The sequence below is a fragment of the Petaurus breviceps genome, unplaced genomic scaffold (assembly GCF_028583685.1).
Source record: "Petaurus breviceps papuanus isolate PSGF00001 unplaced genomic scaffold, PetGlider_PUasm1.0 128, whole genome shotgun sequence".
NCBI classification, from domain to species: domain Eukaryota; kingdom Metazoa; phylum Chordata; class Mammalia; order Diprotodontia; family Petauridae; genus Petaurus; species Petaurus breviceps.
Window position 1 is genome coordinate 4,827,745 of NW_027185664.1, and position 27,079 is coordinate 4,854,823.

Genomic DNA, 27,079 nt, shown 5'->3' on the forward strand with positions numbered 1-27,079 from the left:
GAGCAAGACAGTGAAGAAAATATATTGGATGAGAAAAGATTGAATGGGATCACTTGAATAAGATGAAGGACTAGCCTTGGGAAAGAGTAAGGCCACTTCATCATATGAGACAGGAGTAAGGGAGAAGAAATTGGCAGACAGTATCTGAGTTATAGGAGATGAGGAAGAGTGAATTTATGAGGGAGGCATATTAAGATTGCCTGGCAGCAGTGAGGGCCCAGTTGATGTTGTTTAACATATCTTTGTAGTGAATCCAGTCAGAAAAGTGGAATGATTTTCTCCACCTTCATTCAGCACATGTATAGGAATGAAGGCCATGAATGGTGGGAGTGGTACAATGCTGAGGCTTAGCTAGGTATAATTAGCAACATGATAAAGGCGCTAGGCACTCAAGAGAAGAAGACAGTGTAGAGTTGAACTGGCTCACCAAGGAGGAGAAGAGGGAGTGGCTGGTTCAGGGGAGAGATGGCCTGGGAGAAAATTGAGGGGTTGAGAGATTGGAGGTCACAGTATGGATGAAGATTAGGATTATATAAGGGGAGGCAGAAGGAAAAGTGAAAAACCAGTAGAGTATGGTCAGATGGGGGATTTCAGAATTGATCAAGGGCATGACCATCTTTGTGGTAGCTAAGGTTGGGTGGGAGGAATATGGGAGGTGAGTAGATGGAGGAACTGAGTGGTTTAAGGTAGTTGAAGGAGAGTTAGTATGTATTTTGAAGTCCACTAGTCTGAGGGTGGGAATTGGGAAGGACATAAAAAATGTAAACCAGGTATTGAGCTCACTGAGGAAAAAAGGGGAGTGACCGAGGGATCTGTAGACAACAGTTACCGTCATTTTGATTGGGTAGCAGATATATAAAAGCATGAACCTCAAAGCAATAAAGTTGACTGAGTGATGGAAGAGATGAAAGAACTTGGAAGTGGCAACTAGTGAGCCAAGGTAAATGAGTGAAGGTGTGGCCAGTACTGGAAAGGGTGGGCAGGGAGGCTGTCATCAATCAGGGAGAAGCCAGGTTTCAGGGAGAGCTAGTAGATGGAAAGAATGGGAAAAGCAAATATTTAAGGTGAAGGGAAGTTATGAAGTAGGCATCCCAGGGTTGGAAGGAGTTAGGACGAAATTTTTTGGTAGAAGAGTTGAAAGGGATAGGAATGAGAAATTGACTGGTAGGGAGTGTAATGGGGTCTGGATGATGATCTAAAGGAACTGAATCACTAGCATATGAAAGGTCTGACCAGGGCTGCCAATGTTCCTCATTAAGTGGAGGGTACCACTCCTACACCCTCAGAGGTACACAAGAGATGGGGAGGCCTGAAGCCAAAGAGAGAGCTGCTCTTCTTTGCACTGGGGAATCTTCACTTCCCAATTAGGAGACTGGGCTGGCACCAGGAGGTGGAAGAAGCCTTGTACAGAGGGAAGTAGTTGCTTTGCGGCAGATGGAAGATGCCTGACCTAGCCCTTAGGAGCCACTCCTCAGGGAACATGCTGCACCTAGCAGGAGATGGAAGGCTCAAGATTCTAGCTCATGTGGTCTGAGGACTTGTTCCCTGAAGGTCTGGCTATGAGGAGGCACTGGGAAGTTGGAGACTAGCTGGCAGAGAGGACACTAACAGTTTGGCCCCAGTAAGCCTTTCCTCAGGGGCCACAGCACACCTAGTAGGAGATGGAAGTCAGTCAACAAACATTTATAAATTGCTGACTATGTGCCAGGTGCTTTGTAAAGTACTGGGGAAACAAAGAAAGGCAAAAGAAAATCCCTGCTATCAAGAAACTCATAGTTTAAAGGAAGAAACAGTGTGCAAACAGCTATGTATAAACAAGCTATATACATAGGGAGAATCAACAGAGAGAAGGCACTAGAGTTAAGGGCGAAATGCCCTGCCTGGAGTCCCATGGCCAATATGTGTCAGGAGCAGGACTTGAAACCACATCTTCCTAACTCTGAGGTCCGTTTGCTATCTACTACGCCAAACCGCCTTTCCCAGAGGCAATACAATAAAGTAGAAAAATCGTATTATTAAGCAATACTAAGATATTGAACAGTAAAGATTCTGCTCACCATTCCTGAAAAACCTCTCTTGAAAGATAAAAAAAAGTCATGTTCATAGTTAAGGATTATGAATTTAGAGCTGGAAGGGACCTCAGAAACCATCTGGTTCAACCCTCCTCCCCTATTTTTACCGATGAAGAAACCCAGAGAGGTTAAGTGACGTTCTCAAGGTCACACAGGCAATAACAATGGCAAAATTCAAACCTAAAGCCTGTGACACCGATCTAGTATTCTTTCCCTTTGTACCAGTCTTCCATCTTACAGGTATGAGTCATTTAGGTGGATTTTCTTTTGTCTTTTTGGAGGGGGGAAGGCAGAGCCATTGAGGTTAAGTGACTTGCCCAAGGTCACACAGCTAGTACATGTTAAGTACCTGGCGTCATATTTGAACTCAGGTCCTCCTGCCTCTAGGGCCAGTGCTCTATTCACTGAGCTGCTTAGCTGCCCCTGGATTTTTTTTTTAATAAGAAAGTTTTGGGGGTGAGACAATTCATGCGATGGACTTCCTGTTCTCCTTCCTCTCATGGTTGTATTCTTTATCCACAACCCTGGTCAAGAGTAATCTCCAGGAGAAAAAAGTAAAGAGAGGTCGGGAAATGTCAGCGCTAGGCAGGCAGAGCTGCGCCTTTGAGAGGAGAAACCATGACCTTGTTTGCAGTTACGGTATCACCTCTTGTGTCGTTTATTTTCGGTTGTGGCTTGTTGAAATGTGTCTCAGTATGCTATAGTCACAACATGTACGCGCACACCAAAGCTCTATTTTAGCATCAGTTGGCAGTGTCAACTCCCTTTTGGCTCTAAGTGCTTGGTCTCCAGTGTATTCTGAGGGACCCAAAGTAATTGACTTGATTTATAGTACCCTGGAGGGGTTTAGGAAGTCACTGACTAAGAAGATGTTTATTGGATTAAATGTGGATTTCAATTATTCATATTATCTCTGCTTGTCATTAGTACAGGTAATTAAAGGATTAAATATCCTCTGGATAATTGATCTGCCTTATTATAGGCCCTAATAGTGATAATTCTGTTCTCTTTATCTCCCTAGGTACAAAGAGAGGAAATCAGTGCAGAAGGTATTACCAAAAGCCACCTGCAAGGCTTTTCAGAGCCCATGAGAGACTCTGAATCTCTGTGGAAAACTCCTGCCTTCAGTAGGACCATAATAAGCTCCGGGGACACTCTGCAAAGTATAAGTGAAGGAGATGGATCACTGACCTGTCACATGCAGCAGGAAGGCTGCTCTCTAGGCCCACAACACTATGAGAGAGGAGACCAAGAAAGTAACATCCAGCAAACTGGAAGTCCCAGGAAAAACAAGTCATGTGAGCAAATCAGCTCTGAGGCCAGTCATGAAAATGCCTTAGACTGTGAACTCTTAGCCCATTACCAGCGGGTGAGTGATGCTGATCTCGGGGAGCAAGAGAGTCTCTATATTACTTTGGCAGAAGCTTCATATGCTGTTCTGACTGCAGCACATTCCCTCAGTGCTCCAAGGGATGCAGAAGAACCTCATGAAACAGGTGACCCAGAAAAAGGTTGTGGTCCCAAAGATCTACCCTATCCCATGTTATATGAAGACTGCTTGCCTCAAGAAAATTGCTCCATGGGCTCAGAGCTGGCAGAAGGTCAATGTGAAACATCTGATGTATGTTTGCTCAGGGACGTGATGATGGAACGATTTTCTGGAGCACAAGATGCTGACCCCCCTTCCCCAATGTGTGAAAACAGAGAGGCTGGAGGTGCAAACACAAAACTGTATCCCATGGGCATTTCCACGGGGAACAGCTGGGAAGGGGCATATGAAAATGATACAAACGAAAAGAAAATAGACGACAAGAACTCTGTCAAAGAATTTACTAGAATTCTAAAAACAGACCAAGAAAGGCTTAGCCCCAGTAACCTAATCAGTACCCAGATTGTTTCTACAGAGAACAACTGCCTTTCCCAGCTCCAAGAAACAGGTGGTGAGAGGCTGCTTCTTGGGACTGAGGATGAAACAGAGACACCTTCATGTTGTAGCATAATTGCAGAGTATCCTGAACAGAAGTCAAGTGAGATGTCGACTGAAAATATCAGGGGTTCTCAGGTTCCCAGTGATGGGGAGGAAACACCCACTCCTGGAACTGTTGTTAAAGGCCATCAGGTCAAATACCTTGCTGTTTCAATTGCTCAAAACAATCACTTGGAGGGAGCCGAAGAAAGTCTTCCTGGGGCACCAGCTGGAAGCATTGCTCAGCTTCCTTCTAATGAACAGCCTGCCCCTGCTGGGAGTGACTGGGCAGCTAATGCTGCAGAGCAGCTGACCCTCAAAGATCGCCTGGGGACGGCAGCTCATCTACCCCATTCACAGCTGCTTCAAAGAGAGGATTCCTTGAGGAATTCCCTGGGTGCTATTGCCTATGAATTGACAAGTGAAAATCAGGGACCTGAGAGTACAGTGGATGAGAGCTGGGAAGGGCATCGTCAGGGGAAAGTGAGAGAGCCAGAGCAAAATGTACACAGGGAAATTCAACCTCACCAGGGGTCATTTACTGAAGACAGTCTCCAGGATGTCTTCCACACCATCCCAGCTGCACAGGAGCAAAGGAGACTGTTGCCATTAGAACATGCATCCAATAATTCTGAGGAGGAAGGATGGAATCTGGGAGGTCCCTGCATCAGAGTATTGATGGTGAGTGATGAAGGAGAAAGGCAGGCCTCCCAGAAGGTTCCACCTTCTCTGGAAAATCTCCTGGAGGAGGCTAACAAAAATGCAGTGGAGGGTAGTCAGAGAGATTGTGAGTCAGGAGGGGGACAAAAAGTTCCAACTTTGACAGCCCTTGTTTCAGAGCCGTCACCACCAATTCAGACAGTGGATTTGGAATGCAAAGTTAGTCCCGCAGTTTTGGGCAACATCTGTGTGATTTCTGAGAAGCTTGGGGCAAACAACTCAGTGCAAAAACTGGACACATATGAAGGAGACACATCAGCTAGTCTGCTGAATCAGTCTGATTCAACAAGTGTTTGTTCTGATACAGAAATTCAAGAGAAAAAAGAAGTAAAAAATAATGTAGGTTTTTGTATTCCTTCTCTCCAGTATTTGAAAGATTCTAGCATCCTAGAATCATCAGTAGATCCTGTAGATGGGAAGGAAACATGTACTGCAGATTCTCTATTTAAAGGGACCTTGGGTGTGGCCTTAGAAGTCTCTGGGAAGAAAAACACTGGCCATGTAGGTAAAGCACAAGAGGAAGGCCAGTCTACAGAGGTTCACCCTGTCTTGCTTACTCAGTTTTTGACTCACCCACAAATTATGGAATCTTCTGTAGATTCCACAGATGGAGCAGGAGTTATGGAGTATGTTGGGACAGGAAAGTTAGTGACTTCTGAGTCCACACCAGGGGTGGTCCCAGAGGAAAGGAATTTGAACAAGAAGAGCTTTAGTCAGAAACTGAAAATCAAACCCGCCCTTTTGCAAGTTCCATGTCATAAGAAAGTTGGAAACCTTGGGAAAGGAATTCCATGTGTAGGCAATGACAGACAAAGCCAAGAGGGCATGAAGAGTGACTTAGGTGAGCCAGGCCACAAGACCCAGGACAGTACCACTGAATGTAAGGATATGCTAAAGGAATCCTTGGTTCTTTCTAATAGTCTTGTGGGACTAGCCACTGATACTTCCAGCGAAAGAGATACCAACAGGGACATAAGTCAAACACAAGATGTGCCTGTGAATGGCTTAGCTGAACTGAAACATCGCGAATGGATTTGTACTGATTCACAGGGATATGAAAACACTGAGAATGAATATGCCCCATATTTGGCACCTACCTCGCTTCCTTCAAGCGTGCCTGTTAGATTAACCTTGACTTCATTTCTAAAAGGAGAGGCCACGTGTTTTGCAAAAGATGGTAACATAAAAAAGCCCACAACTGGAGAACCCAAGGCCACAAATTTTTTGGGATCTCCCATAGAAACTTTGGCATTCATTCCAGCAGAATGTACCTCTAACACCAGTCCTAAATGTCAAAACCAAGTGCAACCAAATCATTGTCTGAAAGGCTCTTTACCAGGAACTGTACAAAAGGCAAGAGAGGAAATAAAACATTGTCACATAATGCCCCCCAAATCTAAAGTTCCAGAGACTCTGGCATCAGCAGCTGAGGAAGGAAATACGAAGCAAGAAATGTCTGGGACTGGACATTTAGCTGAGGGTGTGAAGAAGAAAATTCTGTCCAAAGTGGCAGCTCTGAAAATGCGCTTGGAAGAGAAAGAAAGGGCCAGAAAGAACTCTATTTTTAGTAAAAAGATTCCTAAACCTGAAACACTTGCTCAAAACGAAGAGAAAATAGACCCCAAAACATCATCTTGGAAAAGAGAAGGCAAAGGTAAGACTGAGATAATTTCTGTTTCTTTATAGATTGGATATATAAGATTAGTTTCAACAAGTTATTTACTGCCTCCTAACTTTTTTGCCCACAGTCAAATAAGTTGCCACCAGGTAGGTAATAGCACCTTTTTCTTTATTTAAAAGAAAAAATAGTCTTACATTTTGAATAGTTCAGTTTCTTAAAGACATGATTTGTTGCCGGACTGAGATGGAGGGAGAAGATTATTGTATATTTCTATGCAATTATTCTTTTAAAAGAAAGAGATCTCTAGGGGCGGCCAGGTGGCTCAGCAAGTAAGAGCACTGGCCCAAGTGTTGGGATGACCTGGGGATCAAATCCCAGCTCAGATACTTAGCACCACACCCAGAAATAACTGGCCGTGTAACCTTGAGCAAGTTACTTAACCCTAATTGCTTAAAAAAAAAAAAAGAAATAGATCTCTTTCTTTAGAGATTAGAAAACTAATCACAAGTATTAACCACAATATTTAAATAAATGCAGGGTTGGAGAACCTGCAGTCTCCAGCCTGCCATTCCTGAAGACCTAGAGGACCACATGTGGCCTGGAGGCCACAGGTTCCCTACCCCTGCTTAAAATATTAAAGTAAGAGCCAAATAAGTAAGTACTTGGGTACTATTTGCTACCTTTCTCACTAATTCCTAATTTATAAATTATTGTTTAATCTAGCTCTGTTTTTTACCCCAACATTTTAGTATGCCACTCCACTTTCCCCAGCCTCGCAATTACTGTGAATTTATCTGAGACGAAAGGTTTTTGGGTAATGCTAGAATTCCCTGATAGCTGCAATTGTGGCCACTTCACTTTAAAAACCATTCTCGTCACCACCCGTCTTTCACAGTCTGAAACTGAAGTAATTCTCCTTAAGAATTCTCCTCAATCCTCTTCTTTTAAAAATTCCTGCTTTGCCATCAGTGAAACTTGGAATAGACCAAAGAAGACATAATTGAAAGATAGAATGCATCTCTTGGTGTAATGGAAACACTTATACTCTGGTTCTGATCATAAGGGAACAATTTCCTGTCTTTACCATAGCTCTTTGCTTTTGAAGTTCAAACTTCTATTATTCTTATTACCTTTTGGGTAGTTCCTTAGCAACCATCACACATGGGGTTAGATACAAAACTATTTTTCCAAAAGAGTATGTAGTTCCCCAACCAAGCTTGCCACACATAACTTTTTAAATACTTTTAAACAGAACCTCACGTTTTTTAAAAACAAAGATGGAAAAGACATAAAATAGTTTTGCCAATGTAAAACAACCACTGCATTTGGAACTCCATAATTCTTCGTAACATTGTGCTGGTGAAATATTTGGTGATGACTTTAGAACAGGCAGTGGATAATTAGGCCTGGTATAGCAAGAGCATACTTGGGCAATGGACTAGATCCTTTGTAGGCTCATGCACAGGCAAAGAAAGATGCATCTAAAACAGTTACTGTCAAAGCTATGATTTCAAAGCATACATACAAACACACACACACACAATGGATCATAGGTATGGATCTAAAGCTAGATTGGACTTGAGAGACCATCTTGTCCAGTTTATAGATGAGAAAACTGTGGACCAGATAAGTTGTGTCACATGGGTAGAAAGAAGTAGAAGCAGAGCTGGGATTTGAACTCAGGTCCTGTGACTCCAAGCTTCAGTATCTTAGGAAAGGATTTGGAGCTGAGGAGATTCTTGTATACTTTGGCATTAAATTTCATCCGTTAAAGTCAAGAACCTAGATTTCATACCTCAGGTGCCACAATATTCTGTGTCATGTTCTGTACCTTGTGTTAAGGGGAAGAGAACCATTTGTTCCCAAATGCCACCCTCAACCTTGTCTACTCCTCTGTGAAGATGGAAGTCCATCATAGGAGGGGAATGGGAATGGGCAGAAAATAATCTCAGAACTTTAGACAAGGGTTTGCAGGCTATGTCATATGTATCAAAGATGGCTCATGGTCCTGTTTTCAGTGTCCCTGAGAGATAGCATGATGGGGGTAGAAAGAGCTTTGATTCGGATTCAAAGGATCTGGGTTTGAATCCAGGCTGACTTATGGTTATTGTTGTTTATAGTAATAGTCACAGTACACACACACACACACACACACACACACACACACATATATATATACATATACATATACATATACATATATATATATATATATGTATATATATATATATATACACTGCAGGCCTAGATGGCGCCCTGGATAGAGTGCCAGTTCTCAAGTCAGGAAAACTCATCTCCCCAAGTTCAAATCAGACCTCAGATACTTAATAGTTGTGTGACCCTGGACAAGTCACTTAACTCTCTTTGCCTCAGTTTCCTCATCTGTAAAATGAACTAGAGAAGGAAATGGTAAACCACTCCAGTATCTTTGCCAAAAACACCCCAGATAGGGTTACACAGAGTTGAACATGACTCTAGAAATGAATGAACAACATGTGCACTAAAGACCAGGGTTTTTGTTGTCTTTTTTTAACTGCTGCTAACTGGTTATAGAACTTGGAGCAAGTCACTGCAATGCCTTGGGCTTTCACAAAAGGAACTTTTCATCTGCAAAATGAGCTAGTTGGAGTAAATATCTTTGAAGATTCCTTTTAGCTTTCATATGATCTTAGATTTTAGAGCCAGGAGGGACCTCTGAGGCCAATCAGTCTAACCTTCTTACTTTTCCGAGGAAGAAACTGTCAAAGAGAGGTTAAGTAACTTGCCTAGGATCACACAGCTTGTAAACATCTGATACTTGATCTCTACACAGATATTCCTGACTCCAGGTCCAGCACTCTATTTTCTCTGCCCATACTTGCCTTCTATGGAATATATTATGACTGACTGGCCAAAGAAGGGATCTGAGACACATATATTAGGAGGTCCTTCAAGTCAGCAGAGATCAATATCATTATTCCCTCCTTTCCTCAAGAGAGATGAAGGAAAATTAGATATTTTGTCAGATGTCATTGTTGAATTGGCTATTTTTGCTTAATTCTTTTACTTCATAGTTGCAGTTGGAGTAGGGTGGAAAAATATATTGGACATATATGCATGGAAATGACTGTGATATAATAATATCAATAAAACTTTAAAAATAAAGTGAAGTCAGCTCCCTCCCTCACGAGCCTAAAATAACAAAATCATTAGCATTTGAGTGAACAGAAATTTTTTAGAGTAAGTGAGGACTAAGAACGTTTTGGCTCCTGGGTTTGTACACGTTTCCCCAAATTAATGCAGAGAGAGATAATTAGAAAGAAAAATATTGAGTCTGAACTACTATCTGGGTGTAGAATGTAATACCCAGTGTGTCCATCACCACTTCTCTAACATAGAATAAGCTTTTTCTTTGTACAAGTAGCTGTTATACCATCAATGGCTGGGGACAGCTTTTGATATACTGAATTATTCACGGTAGTGAATATTGTGGTAACAGATCCACAAAGCAATGTTGGGCCTTGGCTAGGACTCAGAATGTTTTTATTACAGTTATTTTTTGATTATTGTTGTTACATCAGTGCTCCCACTTAATGGAATTTGACTTGTATTGCATTGACACCTAGAGCTGAGGCTAGGCAAACCTTCCCAGAAACCCTGCTGGCAGCCTCAAAGTGCTGGCTTCTAATGTTCCCATTACATCAAATGAAATTGCTTATTCTATTGATCTTGGGGCACGTGCTCATTGCTTCTCAGGAAGAACCTGCAACAAAATAAATTAAAATTCTCTTTTCTTCTAAATTCTTACAAATTCTGGGCTTTTAGATAATGGTAATCCTGAACTGTTTCTAAGTGAGATTATGTTAGTACTGCTGCCTGGTGGCTATCCAGAGAACTGTGCCCTTATCTGGCATTCCACTCACTTGCTGCTGATGGTGAGGCAGTTATTCAAAGGGTAACCCCATCTTCCAGCAGTTGATTTTTTCTTGTCTTATATTTGCTTTAGCAGATACCAGTGTTTTGCCGATGTGGAAGATATAAAATGTAGTTTCTTTCTATTAGGGTTTCTTTAACAAAGAGTTGTTGGGAAGAAAAGCTTGGCACAAATACATTACTTTGTTGCCTTTTGCATCCTTGGGGTCTAGCTTCAGTTACCTTTCCAATTCAGATATACCCTATTTCCATGCCCTCCACCCACTTTCTTGATGTTGGCTTGGGAAAAAGCATTGAGTATCATTTCCTTAGTTGAAAACATGTACATGGTATCTCTTCAATGTCCAATTTCACTTTAAAAGGTGGGGGGGGGACCCATATTCTGTTTCACTCTCTGTGATATAGACTTGGCCCCAGGATTTTTATATACCAAAAAGAAGGGGTACGGTATTCTAGAGTATTTATTTTCTCACTTTCCTACTGATAAATCGCGAATTTCTAATTTACAGCCCCAGTGCTACTGAAGAAGATCCAGGCTGAGATATTTCCTGATCATTCTGGAAATATAAAATTAAGCTGTCAGTTTGCAGAAATCCATGAAGACTCTACCATCTTGTGGACAAAAGATTCTAAATTAATTGCAAGGGTTCAAAGAAGGTAAAATGTCTGGTTTTAGAGTAGTCAGTCTTAATTATTTCTCACAAACTCACTGGGGACTTTGTCATCTGTAAGATCAGAAGTTTGGACTAGATGATCATTAAGGTCCCTCACATGTCTGACATTACATAATTCTATGACTCTATGACTATCTTGGCATGTAGTTTCTTAGGGAATGATGATGGTGGCAGAAATAGTGAGAAGAGGTAATGATTTAAGCTTCAGTAAGGTAAAGATCCAAGATGTTATCTAAATGTACCAACCTAGCATCAGTAACAATGAATATTTGTTGAATAGGAATAAGGACTAGAATTGTGATTTCATTAGTATAGGGACGTATAGGTTGAGGGGATTCCTATCGCTAATGGAGATTAGCACCTTCTTTGCAACTTAAATTCTCAGAAAGTAGCTTAGAGCATTGAGATATTAAATGACTTATCCAAAGTCACACAGCTAGGTTATATCAGAAGTGGAGCTTGAACCCAGATCTTTGTGATTTTAAGGCCAGGTCTCTGTTCATTATCTAACACCACCTCTATTTATTGAAGCTCAGTGAATAAAGAGCTAGGTCTGGAGTCAAGAAGAACTGAGTTCAAATTCCACCTCAGACACTTACAAGCTGTGTGACTCTGGGTAAGTCACTCGGACTCAGTTTCTTATCTGAAAAATGGAGACACACTGGAGAAGAAGATGGTAAACTCCTCCAGTATCTTTGCCAAGATAACTCCAAAAGGGGTCATGAAGAGTTGGATATAACTGAAAATTACTAAAAACAGTGATAATAATTTTATAAAGCATCTTCCTCACAGCCCCCCTGTGAATCAGGTATGATAAATATTATTATTTCCATTTTACAGATGAGAAAACTATCTCAGAGAGGTCAAACAATTAGTCAATATCAGAATGGGAACTGAGACCCAAATCTAAGAATCTAAGACCAGTCCACCTGCTTCTGTCCAGATGGAGCTAATTGTATGACGCATTAGACACAAGACCACAGTGAGCCTTGGGGTGGGAAAGGACCGCTGTCCTGGGAGATGAGGACCTAGAATCTGGACCTTCCTTTGCAACTCAGAAGCTTATGGTCTTGGAAAGCCATCATACCTTTGGATTTCAGTTTCCTCTTTTGCAAAATCAAGGGGCTTGAGTGGGCAGCTTCCCGGTCTGAAATTCTACTAGCCTAATACTGAACTACTCTTTTGCATCTGAGATTTATTTTCTTACATGTGTCATTGTGTGTGTCTGTTTCATAACGATCTCCATTAACCTGTCAAGTACTGTATAAGGTCAAACAAAAGTCAAAATGCAGCAGATGAACCAAAGGATATAAACAAGTGTGGCATCCTCGGCATGAGGCTGCAAGAAGCCCTTGTAGCCCTCAGACCGAAGAGCAGTAACTGAGAAGGGCTGACTAGCCATTTCTAGGAAGGGAAGAGCCAGTTTGTTTTTGTTTCTAGGAGATTGATGAGGTAGGGAGTGGAAGCAGCCATGCCGCTTGCTTCCTCAATAAACATGTCGGGCATGCTGTCTGGGGTCTTGGAGGACTGTGCGCTCAGCTTGGTTTCTTCCCTGGGACATAAAGGATCGTCTCGCTTGGCGCTTCTTGGTCTTCTCTTTCGTTGGAACATTTTTTGGCAAGTGGATGTTGAGCGTCCTCTGATCTCATTGAATCCCCATGCCAGAAAAGCATTTCCTTCATTTCTTCAAGAAATAGACTTTTTACTAAAAAGATTTTTAAAATTATGTGATCCATTAGCAGCCATCAAGGCCTGGTGGTGGCCAACGACAGGTTTAGGGAAAGCCACAGAGGCCTTAGAAATGTTAGCTTTTCCCATCTAGGTCGTATTCATTTAAGCACCAGGGGGAGCTCTTGAGTGAAGCCAGAGGCCAGGCCAGTCTTGGGTTACATTCCTCTTCCCCTACGCTACTTTCAAATTATCACCAGTCCCATATGACAGAAATTCTGATAATAATAATCATAATTAGAGGACTGCTGGCTATCATTTAAAAAAAGATATTAGTCAGCCAGCATTTATTAAGTTCCCGTTTTGTGCCAAGCCCTGTGCTAAGTGCTGGAGATAATACAGACTGGCAGAACCAGACAGTCCCTGCTCCTGAGGACCTCACATTCTGATGGGGACTATGAACAAATAAGATAAACGCGGGGGAATCTGGGGTAGTTTCAGAAGAAAGGCACCAGATTTAGGGAGTGTAGGGAAAGGCTTCTTGCTGAAGATGAAACTATCTGAGACTTGAATGAATTTACGGAAACCAGGAGGTCAGCTCCTAGCGTACACAAAGGGGAATAAGGTGCAAGAAGGCTGGCATGGGAGGAAGGAGCCTCATATAGAGGACGTTAGAGGCCAAGAGGAGGATTTTATATTTGATCCTAGAGAGGGCAGTGAGGTGGCACGGGGGAGCAAGCACTGAGCCTAGAGTCAGGAAGGTTTATCTTGGTGGGTTCAAATCTGGTCCCAAATTACAGTTACTGGTTATGTGACTCTGGGCAAGTCACTTAACCATATTTGCCTCAGTTTCCTCATTTGTAAAATGAATGAGAGAAGGAAATAGCAAACTACTATCTCTGCCAAGAAAAGCCCAAATGCGGTCACAACATGACTGAAAAAACTACTGAACAGCAACAAAAGAAATAATAGGGAAGCACTGGAGTGTATTGAATAAAGGGTATTGAATACATTTTAGGGAGATCAATTTGACAGCTAAGCGGTGGGACAGCTAAGGGACAGACTCCTGGGGCTTAAAATAGGGTCGTAGCTGTATGAGTTGAGAGAAAAGGATATGTATATACAAGAGATGTTATGAAGATAGGAAAGATAGGATGTGCCAATGGTTTGGATATAGGGATGAATGAAAGTGAGGAGTTCATGTGGTCCCATGTGACTGGGAGAATAGTGGTACCCTTAATAGTAATAGGAAAGTTTGGACATACTGTTTTGGATATATTGAGTTCTCAATGCAGAGGGGGCATTCTGTTTGAGATATTCATGAGGCATTTGGAGATACATGGTTGTGGGTTAGCAGAGAGATTAGATTTATAGGTCTGGAAATCATATACATGGAGATGAACCTATGGGAGCTGATGAGATCACCAAGTGAGATACTACAGAGTGAAAAGAGGACCCAGGACAGATCTTTGGTGTGGTATTCATGATTAGAGTGTGTGATCGGGATGAAGAACCAGCAAAGGAGTCTGAGAAGGAGAACCATTTAACAAAAACCTAGAGAGGAGAAAGTATTCAGAAACATAGTTCTAAAGCTGGAAGGGACCCTAGCTGTCTTCTAGTCCAATCCCCTCTTTTTATAGATGAGGAAACTTTGACTCTTAGAGATCAATTGATTTGCCCAAGGATCCTTAAGTAATAAGTAGCAAAGAAGGAATTTGAATTCAAGAAGCTTACATTCCTCTAGGGAAATTCAGCAAGTTTTTGAATAAAATAGAATATGAACAACAAAAGAATACGTAGTGACTGGTGAAGGGGGGGGGGACGACTAGCAGATTTGACACAATCAGCAGGTAGTGCTACTCTGAAAGTGTCTTCCGATATGTTATAACCCCATCAAAGTCCTCCTTTGATGCCTCCTCTTGGTGTGGAAGAGACCCTGATAGCTATGCCAGTGTAGCACCAGCTCTGGCAAGTCCTAGCAAGCTGGTGAGGATACAGCATAAGCCTAAAGATGGACTAAAGATCCCATGAAGACCAACCAACTTAAGTTCAGTAAGGCTTATCACGAGGCTGACCTTGGTGATGGACTTTTTGGCCTTTGTGATTCATCAAGATCCATCTGGTAAAGCATGGAGGGCCTTCCCTCTGCTTTCTTGGAAAGATATCCATATAAATGAAAACACAGATTATTAACGTAGTGAAATTACATTTACATAATTCTCCAGTTTATCTGTGCTTATGGCCCTAGGGTCAACTTTGGCTTTTTCCTCCCTCATCCCCACATCCAATAAATTGGCAAGTCATGTCAATTCTGCCACTACAATGCATTGGTCATCCATCAACTACTTTCCTCTCTAAATGGTACCATCCCAGTTCATCCTGGAATGGGGCAGTGGTCTCTTGTCCTTCCCACCCAATCCCATGTATTTTAATAAACATTAAGCATCTACTACATGTAGGGCAATGAGCTCAGAACGAGATTACAAAAAAGATGAATAAGATATGGAATACAAATTTCAGAACTTACCGTCTGGTAGAGGAAAAAAAAATATGTACATAAATGACTATAATACATAGTATAATATATTCAAAGCATAGGAGAGGCAAAAGCAAAGTACTATGAGAAATTCCTAGGAGAGACTATTTTTAGCTGAAAGATCACAGAAAATTTCCTAAAGAAAACTCAACTCAAGGTGGGTCTTCAGTTATGAGTATGATATCAATAGACAGCAATGTGAGAGACAGAGAGAGAGGAGAGAGACAGAGAGAGAATGAGAGAGACAGAGAGAGACAGAGAAAGAGCAGAGAGCAGGCATAGAGGATGGTTTAAGTAAATGTGGTAGACCAGGGAAAGAAATGTAGAGAAGCTTATGAAACAGTGAATTTGTTGAGACCTTTGGCCATTTCCTATTCTAAATTCACCTTAAACACTGCATGCATGTCTGACCATCTTGCTCCATTCCTCTAAATCCTTAGGTGACTCCCTATTTTCTTCTGGATAAAGTCTAAACTCGTTGACCTGGAATTTAAGTATGTCACAGTCATGGCTTCAGTCTATTACTCACAGCTCTCTCCCACTATTCCTTCTTCTGGACATGATCATTGCTAGCCTTTCTCTAAAGTCTATGATCTGTATATTTGATACTCTTGCCAACTTGACTTTTCACCTTTTCATGAACATGTCCTTTTAGATCCATACCTAGTGTGCTCTCTTCCTTGTCCCAAGCAATATCCTGCTGAAATGCTACCAGTCCTTCAAGATGCAATCCAAATACCGTCTTGTTCATGAAACCTTCCATGCTCAAGTTGACCAGAAACCCCCTTTCTCCCTTGGAACTCATAGAACTTTACTTACACGTGTCTTTATGGTTTGGTTTTGTCCTTGTTGGCTTAGCCTAACTCCTTTATCTCCCTCACCAAATCCCAAGCTCTGTGAGGCAAAAGCTAAATCTCCTTCATCTCGGCATTGCCCTGAGCATCCAGTATGGCGGTTTATACATAGCAGGCATTTACTGAGCCCCAACTAACCCAAACTAAAAAGTCAGGTAAGGATTTTTTCTTCCTTTTCTTTTTCTCCTACTAAGCCAAAGTCTTTTTCCCCCTTCGCTGTCAGTCACCAAGCATCAGCCACTGCGCTAAGCACTGGGGAGGCAAAGAAAGGCAAAAAAGGAAAAAATCGCCTGCTCTCAAGGAGCTGATAGTCTAATGGAACATGTAAAGAATTCCCTTGAAGCAAAAAATACCCATATGTTTTTTAAATGATTGAACCAGAACAAAACACCAATATCAAAAAATTCACCAAACCAAACACGAGGCAAAGAGTTGTTTCATTAAATATTTATATATTGAATTATGTTTTAAATTCACTAAGGAGCTCACTATTCAAAGAAATGCCAATTTTAATGCTTTTGTAAGGTGAAGAACCCTCTAGCAGTATAGATAATTGCCCCTTAATCGATCCATTTAGTCAGATTAAATTTTGATATGCCTGGTTTTCCTAAAGCAGAGCATACATGCAGTATTAATATGATTAAGGGGAATGAGGGCAGTGTGCAAAAGTATGAATGGTAATCTAAAGACATCTCTGTCCATTTCAGTGATTTGTACTATGATGGCAGATTTATTATCCTAATGGACAGGCAAATTCATATTTCATGATGTGGTATGAATATTGGTGCAAGATCAGCGTTGTTAAAGCCAGGAGATCCTTTTACAAAATTTAATGAGCCAAGCATTCTTTACAGGTAAATAAATTGTTAAGTAACACACCACAATGAAGGGCTCCTCTCAGTTTATTGGTTGCAAAAGACAGGGGAAGGGGGAAAAGGAGTTTTTCCCTGCAGTTTAGGAATATGACACTTTAAAATGATTAAGTTTGTAAATGTTAATGTTTTCCATTATCAGTGCAGGAGATAATTCAACTGTGTCCTTGGCCATTGTTCAACCAAGTCAAAAAGATCAGGGCTTGTATTATTGCTGCCTCAGGAACAGTTATGGGAAAGTGACAGCTGAATTTCACCTGACTTCTGAAGGTAAATCTCAACTCTATGCTCTCAGATGGAAAGTGCAGTTACAGTAACTTTACTGATGATCCTGGTCCTACAGCCTTTCTCTCTCCTCTTGTCTCCTTTTAGTTCTGGGTCAGCTTTCAAGTCATCAGGATATTAAAGGTAAGTCAATATGAGCTGTCAGAGAAAATGGGTTCACTGTTAAATCATGAAATAGACACCTCCTGGGATAAATGATGGAAATAGTACATTCCTTCAGACAGATAACAAGTAGAATAGATAAATTACAAGAGTGGCTGGAGAAGTGAATGGCAACCAAGAAGCCATTTCAGTCTCTCATTCTGTTATTTTTGGGTAACAATATTCACTGCTATAGTTTTGCCAAATCAGTAACACCCTGGAGCTTTATCATTATCAGAGATAGGGATAAGGCAACGCTAGTATTATTTTAAGTTTATCAGTATCTTGTTTTTATGCCACATTTCACTTTTTCCAGTTCTAAATTCAATTTTATTTTATTTTCACTTCCAAATTCTCTTGCCATCCCCTACCCATTGAGAAGGTAACAGAAACAAACTCCATTACAAATATGTATAGGCGTGCAAAAACAAATTTCCACATTAGCCATGCCCAAAAAAGAATCAGGAAAAAAGAAAGAAAAAACATTCTACAGTCTTCACTCTGAGCCCATCAGTTCTCTGTCTGGAGGTGGATATTATGTTTCATCATGAGTTCTTTGGAATTGTGATTGGTCATTGTGTTAATCAGTTACTAAATCTTTCGAAGCTGATTATCTTTACAATGTTCATGTATAAATTGCTGTTAATGTACAAATTGTTCTCTTGGTTCTGCTTACTTCCCATTGCATCAATTTATACAAGTCATTGCAAGGTTCTCTGAAACCACCCCGTTCATTATTTCTTATAGCACAATAGTATTCCATCACATTCATATGTCATAACTTATTTAGCCATTCCCCAATTGATAGGCATGTCATCAGTTTCCAATTCTTTGCCGCCACAAAAACCTACTATAAATCTTTTTGTGTATAGGGGTCTTTTTCCTTCTTTCTTTAATTACTTTGGAATATAGAACTAGTAGTGGTATTGCTGGATCAAATGGTATGGACAATTTAATCACTTTTTGGGTGCGTCTGCACATTGCTCTCCAGAGTAATTGGACTCATCCACAGCTCTGCCGACAGTGTATTAAGGTACCTATTTTGCCACATCCCCTGTGGTATTTGTCATTTTAGCTTTTTGTCATTTGAGCCCTTCTGATAACCGTGCGTTGGTATTTCAAAGTTGTTTTAATTTGCTTTTCTAGAATTATTAGCAAATTAGAGCATTTTATATGACTATAGCTTTGATTTCTTCCTCTAAAAACTTTTGATTCATATCCTTTGACAGTTGTGAATGCCTTTTGTTCTTGTAAATTTGACTCAACTCCCTATATATTTCAAAAAGAGATCTTTATCAGAGACACTTGCTGCAAAATTTTTCCACTTTCCTGCTTTTCTTCTAATTTTAGATGCATTGGTTTTATTTGTGTGAGATCCTTTAAATTTTATGTAATCAAAATTATCTATTTTAACTCATGTGAATCTTTCTATCTCTTGTTTGGGCATGAACTCTTCCCCTGTCCATAAATCTGACAGGTAATTTCTTATACAGATATATTCTTCTTCCACAGTGAGCCTTCCCTTGTAAAAAGGGGGGGGGGGAATTAAGCAAAACCCCCTGTCTGGCAGAGTAAATAATATTTAATTCCCCATTCCCATAGTCTCCCACCTCTACAGGAAATTTAGATTGGTTCATTTTCTCATTACCTGTCCAGAGTTAAAATTAGTCATTATAATTGCACAACATTCAGCTTTGTTTTATAGGTCTTTTCATTTACATTGTGATCAATCTATCTATCTGTTTACATGCATACACACACACACACACACACATATATATATATACCTTTTTCTAGTTGTGCTCACTTCATTGTATCATTTCATATAATCTTCCCATGTTTGTTAAAGTTCCTCATATTCATTGTTTTTTCATATTTTGTACCTTTTTGGGGTATGTGCCTAGCAATGGGATCTCTGGTTTAAAGGCTATATACCAGAGGTAGGGAAACTTGCTGCACAGTTTCTCTGGGGCCTTGAGGGCACATGTGGCCCTCTAAGTCCTCAATTACAGCCCTTTGACTAAATCCAAACTTCACAGAACAAATTGGGCTGCACTTGAAGACCTAGAGGGTCACATGTGGCCTTGAGGCCATAGGTACCCGACCCCTGCAGAGACATTTTAGCCATAATACAAAACAATGCTTTTTTAAAAGTATTGTTCCAAATTGTTTTCCAGTATTGTTGGACTGAGTATTACTGTTTTTCCACAGCACCTCCAACATTGATTTGCTGTTCCTCAAAGTGAAGTAATATTTCATTACATTCTTTCACTATTTATTCAGTCATTCTGCAAACAATGGGCACCCATTTTGTTCCTAGTTCTTTGCTACCACAAAGTGTTGCTAGGAATAGCGTTAATGCTGTACTAAAGCATTTGGAATGAGAGCGTTCAGGTTAGAGTTTCTATTTGAAAGTGCCTATCATATGTAGATTTGACAGTTGAGAACACCCCCCCCCCAAACAAAACAAAACAAAACAAAAAACCCCCAAGTGCCATGCACCAAGATTAGACTTTGTTCCACCTTGCTCTTTTCTGCATGGGCTCACAAGCCACCCCTTTCACTGCTTCCATTAGCTTTTCAGCTGTGTATGCTGATAAGCTCATTCCCAAAAAGCATCAGGTATCTGGCTCGAGCAAATCCTTTCATCTGCACTTCAATGCAAATAGAAGGCGATTTTGATGTTTGCCTTTGATACCCACAAGGCTCTCAGATCAACAAAGGCTCAGGAGCCATTCCTGAATCTGCTCACGTTCTGATCATCTTCTCCACTGAATGCTCCTGGCAAAGTGCTGTTCTGCAGCCACCCTCTGCGCAGGGAGGAAAGTGCAGCTGATTCAGGAAAGAGCGGCATTTCACTTCAATTAAAATGCTTTGGAATCATTCTGATGGTGTGTAGCTTGTAATCATTCGAAAACAAAAGACAAACCAAACCCCAAACTTAGAGTTGAAGAGATATTTAATGAAATATTTGTGAAAACACTAGGGGAAAGGTGATTAGGATTGTAGAATATTTTGCTCACTTAAGGTAATGGGCAAAGGATGCTTCGGTCAGGAGGCATTAGGTGCCCTGGAAAAGAGCACCAGTGTGGACATCAGAGCATGAAGTTTCAAATCTCACCTCTGATGATTACTCCCTGTGCGATTTTGGGAAGTCACTCAGTCTCGGTTTCCTTTTCTGTAAAATGAAGAGAATGGACTAGATAGCCCATCTGAGGCTCTTTCAAACTCTAGATCCGCGAATTTTTGTCCTCTCTTGGGTCTAGGAAAAGTTGTGAAGTTGATACTTTTTGGATGGGACCTTTGGTTTCTTTGGTATAGGGAACTCCCTCTACAAATATGTAATCACACCTGTTCTGCAGTTTATAGTCTTAGAATATTGCCTGGGGTTATCAAGAGGTTAAGTGTAAGGTCACACAGTCAATCTTTGTCTGAGTCAGGACTTGAACCCAGATCTTCTCCTTCTCCTGAGGCTAGTTTTTATCCCACTGTACCAGACTCTTTTTACACTGTTACTGAGTTATAAAAAAGGACTAAATCTAATAACAAGGAGTTTCTGACTCATATCAGGAGGAATTTTCTAACTATTCGAGTTATTTTGAAATTCAATCACTTGCCTTGAGAGGCAGTGAATTTCTCTCCCTAGAGTTTTCAATCAGAGACTGAATGACCACTTTCATTGTTGATGATGAAGGGATTTAGACTTCAGATGGGTGCTAGACTGGATAATCCCTGAAGTATTTTCTGACTGAGATTCTATATATGACTTTTGGTGCCTTTGAACAAAACTCTCAGAGCAGAAAATAGATTTGCTTCTAGCATTGATAAGTGCTATACCTGCCAGTGGCCTCCAAGCAAAAATATCAGATAGACCTCCCTCTTTATTTGTAAATCATAAAATGGAATTCTGAAGTAGAGAGGGGCCTACACTTAGATGGTTGTGTTGTGGTCTATGCTGTGATGCTTACTGCTTCTTTGTAAGTTTGGGTTTTCACATTCAGGTTTTACATGTGGTTTTGGTTTGTTTTATTTTTTTAACTACCCAAGAAAACTTGAGTTTGCAATCAGGGTTAAGATGTACCCAGGTGGCAGTGGTGCCTTGGCCCCAACCCCACCATAAGACTAGTCAGTCTCTAGTCTAGAGGTCCCATAGGCTTTAGCCCTCCTCCTCAGAACTTATGGCTCCCCTGTGACAGTTCTCCGGGGTGATGAGGGCCACACCCAGGCTTACCCTGTCTTTTTATGGTAGAACAGAAACCACAGCATGAATCGCTTCTTTATTAGCTTTGCATTCAGTTCCGGGGTGCTCCTCTCTGACCTTTCTTACTAAATGTCTTCTGAATGTAATCATAATTTCTGTCTTGCAGCTTTGCATTTTGCAAGTTGCTCTCAGATTCAAAGCTAATAAAACTAAAACCATGAGAAACTCCAGAAAGAATGTTATGCCAGCTACAAGCAACAAGCTGTGCATGATGACATTATTAAGGTTACAGATGTATTTGGAGATCACTTTCCACTTGTTATCTTTAGGATTCGAATTCTATACCATTGCCTCCAGGCTCTTCTCCTTCTGTCTGAATTGAATGAAATCTGTGGCTTGTAATAAAGCCCTCTGAAAACTAAGGTGTTTTATAGTCAACAATTCCAACAAACAAACCCAAATGAGTTTTTGCCAACTCTTGGTATGCTTCATCAAAGCCACTGGTAATTTCCTGTCCAAATGGTGCATTTGGTTTTTCTCACAATTTTAGGCCATCTATTCTTTCACAATGTGGAAGATAGTTATCAGATGAGAAATTTGACTGGAACAGTATTCAGCAAAAATTGTCATATATATGAAGTTTAGCACTATCATCTTTCTCTTCCTGTGCTTCCCACCTTTTTATTTTTCTCATCTTCCCTTTCTACCCCCTCCCCGCCCCCACCCATGTCATGGGTGGAAAGGAATCTAATTATTTCCTTAGGTACTAGAGACTTAATATGTTCCCCATCCCAAGCAACACATTAAAGCATTTGTCCTTTAAAATGCCTTAACCCCCAGGAACCAATTGCTAATGGTAGAATTTCAGACATAGGTTGAGAGTTGATAGAAATGGAGTGTGTCTATAAACACACTGTGACATTCTGTGGATTTGGAGTTAGAGGGTCTGGGTTGAAATTCCACCTCTGACATATGTGATCTCAGGAAAAACACATCAACTCTCCAGCCTACAGTTTTGTTTTATCTCTAAAATGAAGACTATGTGACCTCAGGCCTACTCTGTCTCTATCTCTGTAATCTAAGATCCATTTGGAGATGCTTTATACAGATGCAAACACTCTGTACTTAGGAAATAGTAGGGTAAACATTAAACCATAATCTCAGGCTCAAATGATCATCATTTTGGGGCAAGAAGCAAGGATGTGCTGGAGCCAGCTCCAACTGACTTTCAAGAGCCAATTTTTAAATTTTCATTGTGAAGATTTATGCCTCAGAAATCAGCAGATGACTTCAAATCAAGTTTTGTTACTTGTCTAAAGACTTAAGAAGGTGATGAAGAAAAATGTTAAAAATGCAGATTAAACTTGAAAGTGTATCCTGTTTTTCCCCCCCAGAGGGCAGACTGCCAAACATGTACCATTTACCATACCCCTAACTGAAAGGGCCCGTGGGAGTCATCTAGGGCCTACTACTCTAGCCCTTCTGAAACCAAAGAAGGCACCTTACATCTTCTGACTACAGATAAAGATCTTTTTATTTTGAATTGCCCGACTATAAGGGAAAGAGAGTTCACTCGTTTTCTTTAGCACTCCCAGGCATCTTCAGGACAGCTGATGCCTATAAAACAGTCAATTTAAAACCATTACTGGCTGGCAAAACTTATATTGCTAGCTTAGAAAGTTGGTAGAAAGAGGAAAAGGGAGCATTTCTCCAGCATTTTTATATGGCAAATAACCATTACTGAAGCTCCATTAGCACAAAATTCTTGTGTATCAATCTAGTGTGTATTTGTGTATGTGGGTCTTCTCCAGGCCCCCAAATCATGCCACATTATTATTGTTCAGTCATGTTCAACTCTTCATGAGCCCACAGACCGTACTGTGCATGGGGTTTTCTTGGCAAAGATACCGGAGTGGTCTGTCATTATTTTCATATTATGCAGGCAAGTGCTTATTCCACCTCCCATAAGGCCTTATAGAGACAGCCTGCATAATGGATAAGAGGTAGGAAGACCTGGGTTCATGTCCTGCCTCTGACACATACAGGCTGTGTGACCCTGGGAAAGTTACGTAACCTCTAATATACCCCAACAATTCTCTACGACTATAGGCAACAGGGAAGTCTCCGAGTTACATCCCCAGAGGAAGTTTACATGTTGGAACTTCTTTTCATTGATGGAATCACAGGCCCAGATAGAAAATAAAACTAAACAAACAAAAACAAAAACCAGAACCAGAATGGGGACTCCTTCTTAGAATGTTTTTCTAAAATCCCTGCACCAAGTTCTGCCTTGTATTACTCTCTTAAGTGTACTGAGGGATGCTATCCTTTTAGCTGAAGGGGAAGAGAAGGAATGAGCTTGGTGTTATTTCTTCTGTCACAAGCAGGGCTGCTAAAGGTGCCCCGTCCTGTGCTCTGCAGTTGCTGCAGCTTTTCTATACTCCAACATATTCTCCTGGATAACAACCGTCTTCTCGAAGGATTGACTGAACTAATTTTGGAGTTCTGCTTAAGTTGAAGAAATGCTTAACCCTTTTGATAAACTGAATTGCACTGAAATTATTTCTAGGTACCTCTGGCTTTTAAGCAATGGGATTGTGAGGTATAAAGATTTATTTTTAAATAGACTATTATTTTTGTCCCTATAGAGTGTACTTTTTTCTCCTATTGGGGGTCAAGGGCCACCCTATAGAATTAGAAATAGTCATGCACAAGAACTGAAAAGTCTTTGTGTTGTATATAAAGATGGTTATTCTCTTATGCAAAGCATCATTTAAAAAATTTTATACATACATATATACATACACACAATTGTATATATGTTTGTGTGTAATATGTTTATATATGCATATATATTTTATATCTATTTATATATGTATGTATGTATGAATAGATAGGCTAGAGGATTATCCTGCTGCCTGCCTATGGCTGATAGAAGCAGTCTTTCACCATTTTCCCCTTCATATATTTTAATCTTAGTCTTGTAAACAAAAGAGAAATCCCCCTATTTCTATTACTGTGGTATGTTTGGTTCATTCACATATACTCCTAATTAATGCTCAAACACTCATGTAGATCCATCATGATCTCTTTGATTTGATACCCAAAAGCTGGACTAAATAGAAACCAAAGCTTCCTCCTAATATCAGAGCAAGGGAAAGTCAATTGTGTCTGCTGCTCTCCTGTCTTCATGTGGCCCAGTAGACAGAGAAATAAAAATCACATAGAAGTAGCAAAAGAATACAGGCCTGGGTGACAATCTCATAATGGTAATTTCCATCATCTCTGCTTTCCCTGGTGGCTAGCTCTCAAACGTGGGCCTGAATTTTCTATTTAAGAAGTACTCCAGTTTCTTCATTCCCAAACTCCTTTCTGATCAATATACAATTCAATCCCTGACAAATAGTTGCAGGCCCTTGCAGGTGTGACAACATGGCTTCTGACACAGATCACAGACCATGTTCTTTTAAAGAGATTGTATTCAAAGAGAGACAGAAAAACAGACTTTGTTTTTCCCAGAGTATGATATTTGAAACACATATAAGTAGAACACAGTAAGATTTTTAACCCAAAATATAAATTAGTCTTAGCAAAACCAGTGTCTTTTTTTTTAATTGTGAGCTTGAGATATATCTGAAGGCTGTGTGAGGTAGAGAAATGAGAGGCCTGGATATCAGAAATAACCTCAGTTCAGATCCTGCCTTTGGCACATACTGTCTGGGCGACTGGGCAAGTCAGTTAACCTCTCATTGCCTCATGGGAACTCTTCGGGACTATAAATTGCAAAACACTTGATCTGCATTGATAGGGAGGGTTTGTGTACCAGAAGTTCTGTATACTAATGAAATCCACTCAACCATTATACACCTGCCTCAACCAACCCCCCCCCTCCCAAACCTTATATAACTATTTCCAGTCTTCCCCCCCCCCATGTCCTACTTTCCTCTGCCCATTTTTCTCATTCCCATTTCTGTTTTCTGGGGTCAGTGTAAAGTTGCCTTTCTGGTTGGCCTCCCATCAGGCTTGTGCCTTCCATTCTCCTCGGACTGACCAAGCACTGGATGTCCCTTTACCTTTCTTCAGGGACACAGCTCTTCTGTTTATTTAGTTCTTCCTTACCTAATCATCAATTTGTTTTAGAGTTTGCTTTATGATATTATAATATTTGTGTACATAGGAACATACTATTTTAAAAATTTCAAAAGCTTTTAAATCAACCACTATCTTCCTCTATCTTTGCTTGATACGTTTCTCCATGTAAGCATATTAAGTTATGGGTTAGTGTTGAACATAGGCTATAGTTAGAGCTGCTCTACCTAGCCAAAACGATTCTGTGTTTCAGAATTTGAAGAGATTGAATTCAGCCAGCTTTTTTTCAGAGAAGACTTTATCAGTGACAGCTATTTTGGGGGTAACCTGCGTGGTCAGATTGCAACAGAAGAGCTCCACTTTGGAGAAGGGGTCCACCGCAAAGCCTTCCGAAGTAAAGTGATGCAAGGCCTTACTCCCGTGTTCAACCCTGGCCACGCCTGTGTGCTCAAAGTACACAATGCAATTGCCTATGGGACCAAAAACAATGATGAACTTGTCCAGAAGAACTACAAACTTGCTGCACAGGTGGGTCCTTCTTTCCCCCGGTAGAGTCAGCTTCAAAAGATCATCCTTCAGGGTGTGAGATTTACTGGTATTTTAAGTTTAAAATCTAAGTTGGGGTCAATGGGGCTTCCTCTAAGGTAGAGGTCCTTAACTTTTTTGTGTCATAGACCCCTTTGGCAGGCTGGTGAAACTTATGGAGTCCTTCTTAAATAATTTTTAAATGCATAAAATAAAATACATAGTATTACAAAGGAAACCAATCATATTAAAATAAATAATCTACCTACCTATCTGTCTACTTATCTAAACAAATCCAGGGCCTCCATTTTAAGAGCCCCTAATCTAAATGAAGAAACTTGGAAAACCTTCAGCCAAGGACTTTTCTAGATCTCTAATTATTAGGGATCTGCTTTGATAACTTCTCTCTCCCATCAGTTCTTCACAATTAAGGTTCAGGCCTCATACAAGTTTCAGAACTTTTTGGCCAGGTTTGGCCAGGCTTTGAAGAAGTCAAGGGGACTTTTCATTTCAGTTTTTTGGGGAAAGGTCCCATTTAGTAAAGCCAGGGCCACACCTGGAAATCCCTCCTTCCCAGGACTTTATTGAGTGTCAAGGGAGACACTAAGCCTTGTTTGAAAACTGAGCTGTGTGCGCTTCTGCTTTGGCATTTCTGCAGCAGAAGCAGATACTTCACACCCTCGGACTGTTGCCCAGAACTTTTGGGTTGCTTCAGCAGAATAAAACAGAAAGAGAGTAATTTAGTGGCCCTTCACATTCTGAGACTCTCTCACTTGGTGGATGAGCCATTCGTTCTCATGAGGCCTACCAGTAATGATTGTTAAACTCCTGCTAAACAATTAAAACCACTGTTGGTTGTTGGTGACTGATAGGTCAGTTAGTCAGTAGCATTAGTGGGAAAAGGGTGCTAGATTATCATTTTTTTTACATACTAGAAACTATT

General features: G+C 40.6%; 1 protein-coding gene across 1 annotated transcript in view; it reads left to right on the forward strand.

Annotated features, from left to right (window-relative positions):
* Positions 1–27,079, forward strand: part of LOC138172292 (alpha-protein kinase 2-like) — a 160,531-nt gene that overhangs the window by 80,871 nt on the left and 52,581 nt on the right. The window contains 5 exon segments of the mRNA XM_069102000.1: positions 3,094–6,412; positions 10,801–10,948; positions 17,038–17,165; positions 17,268–17,303; positions 25,865–26,139. Of these exon segments, the coding sequence (XP_068958101.1) occupies positions 3,094–6,412; positions 10,801–10,948; positions 17,038–17,165; positions 17,268–17,303; positions 25,865–26,139 (3,906 nt within the window).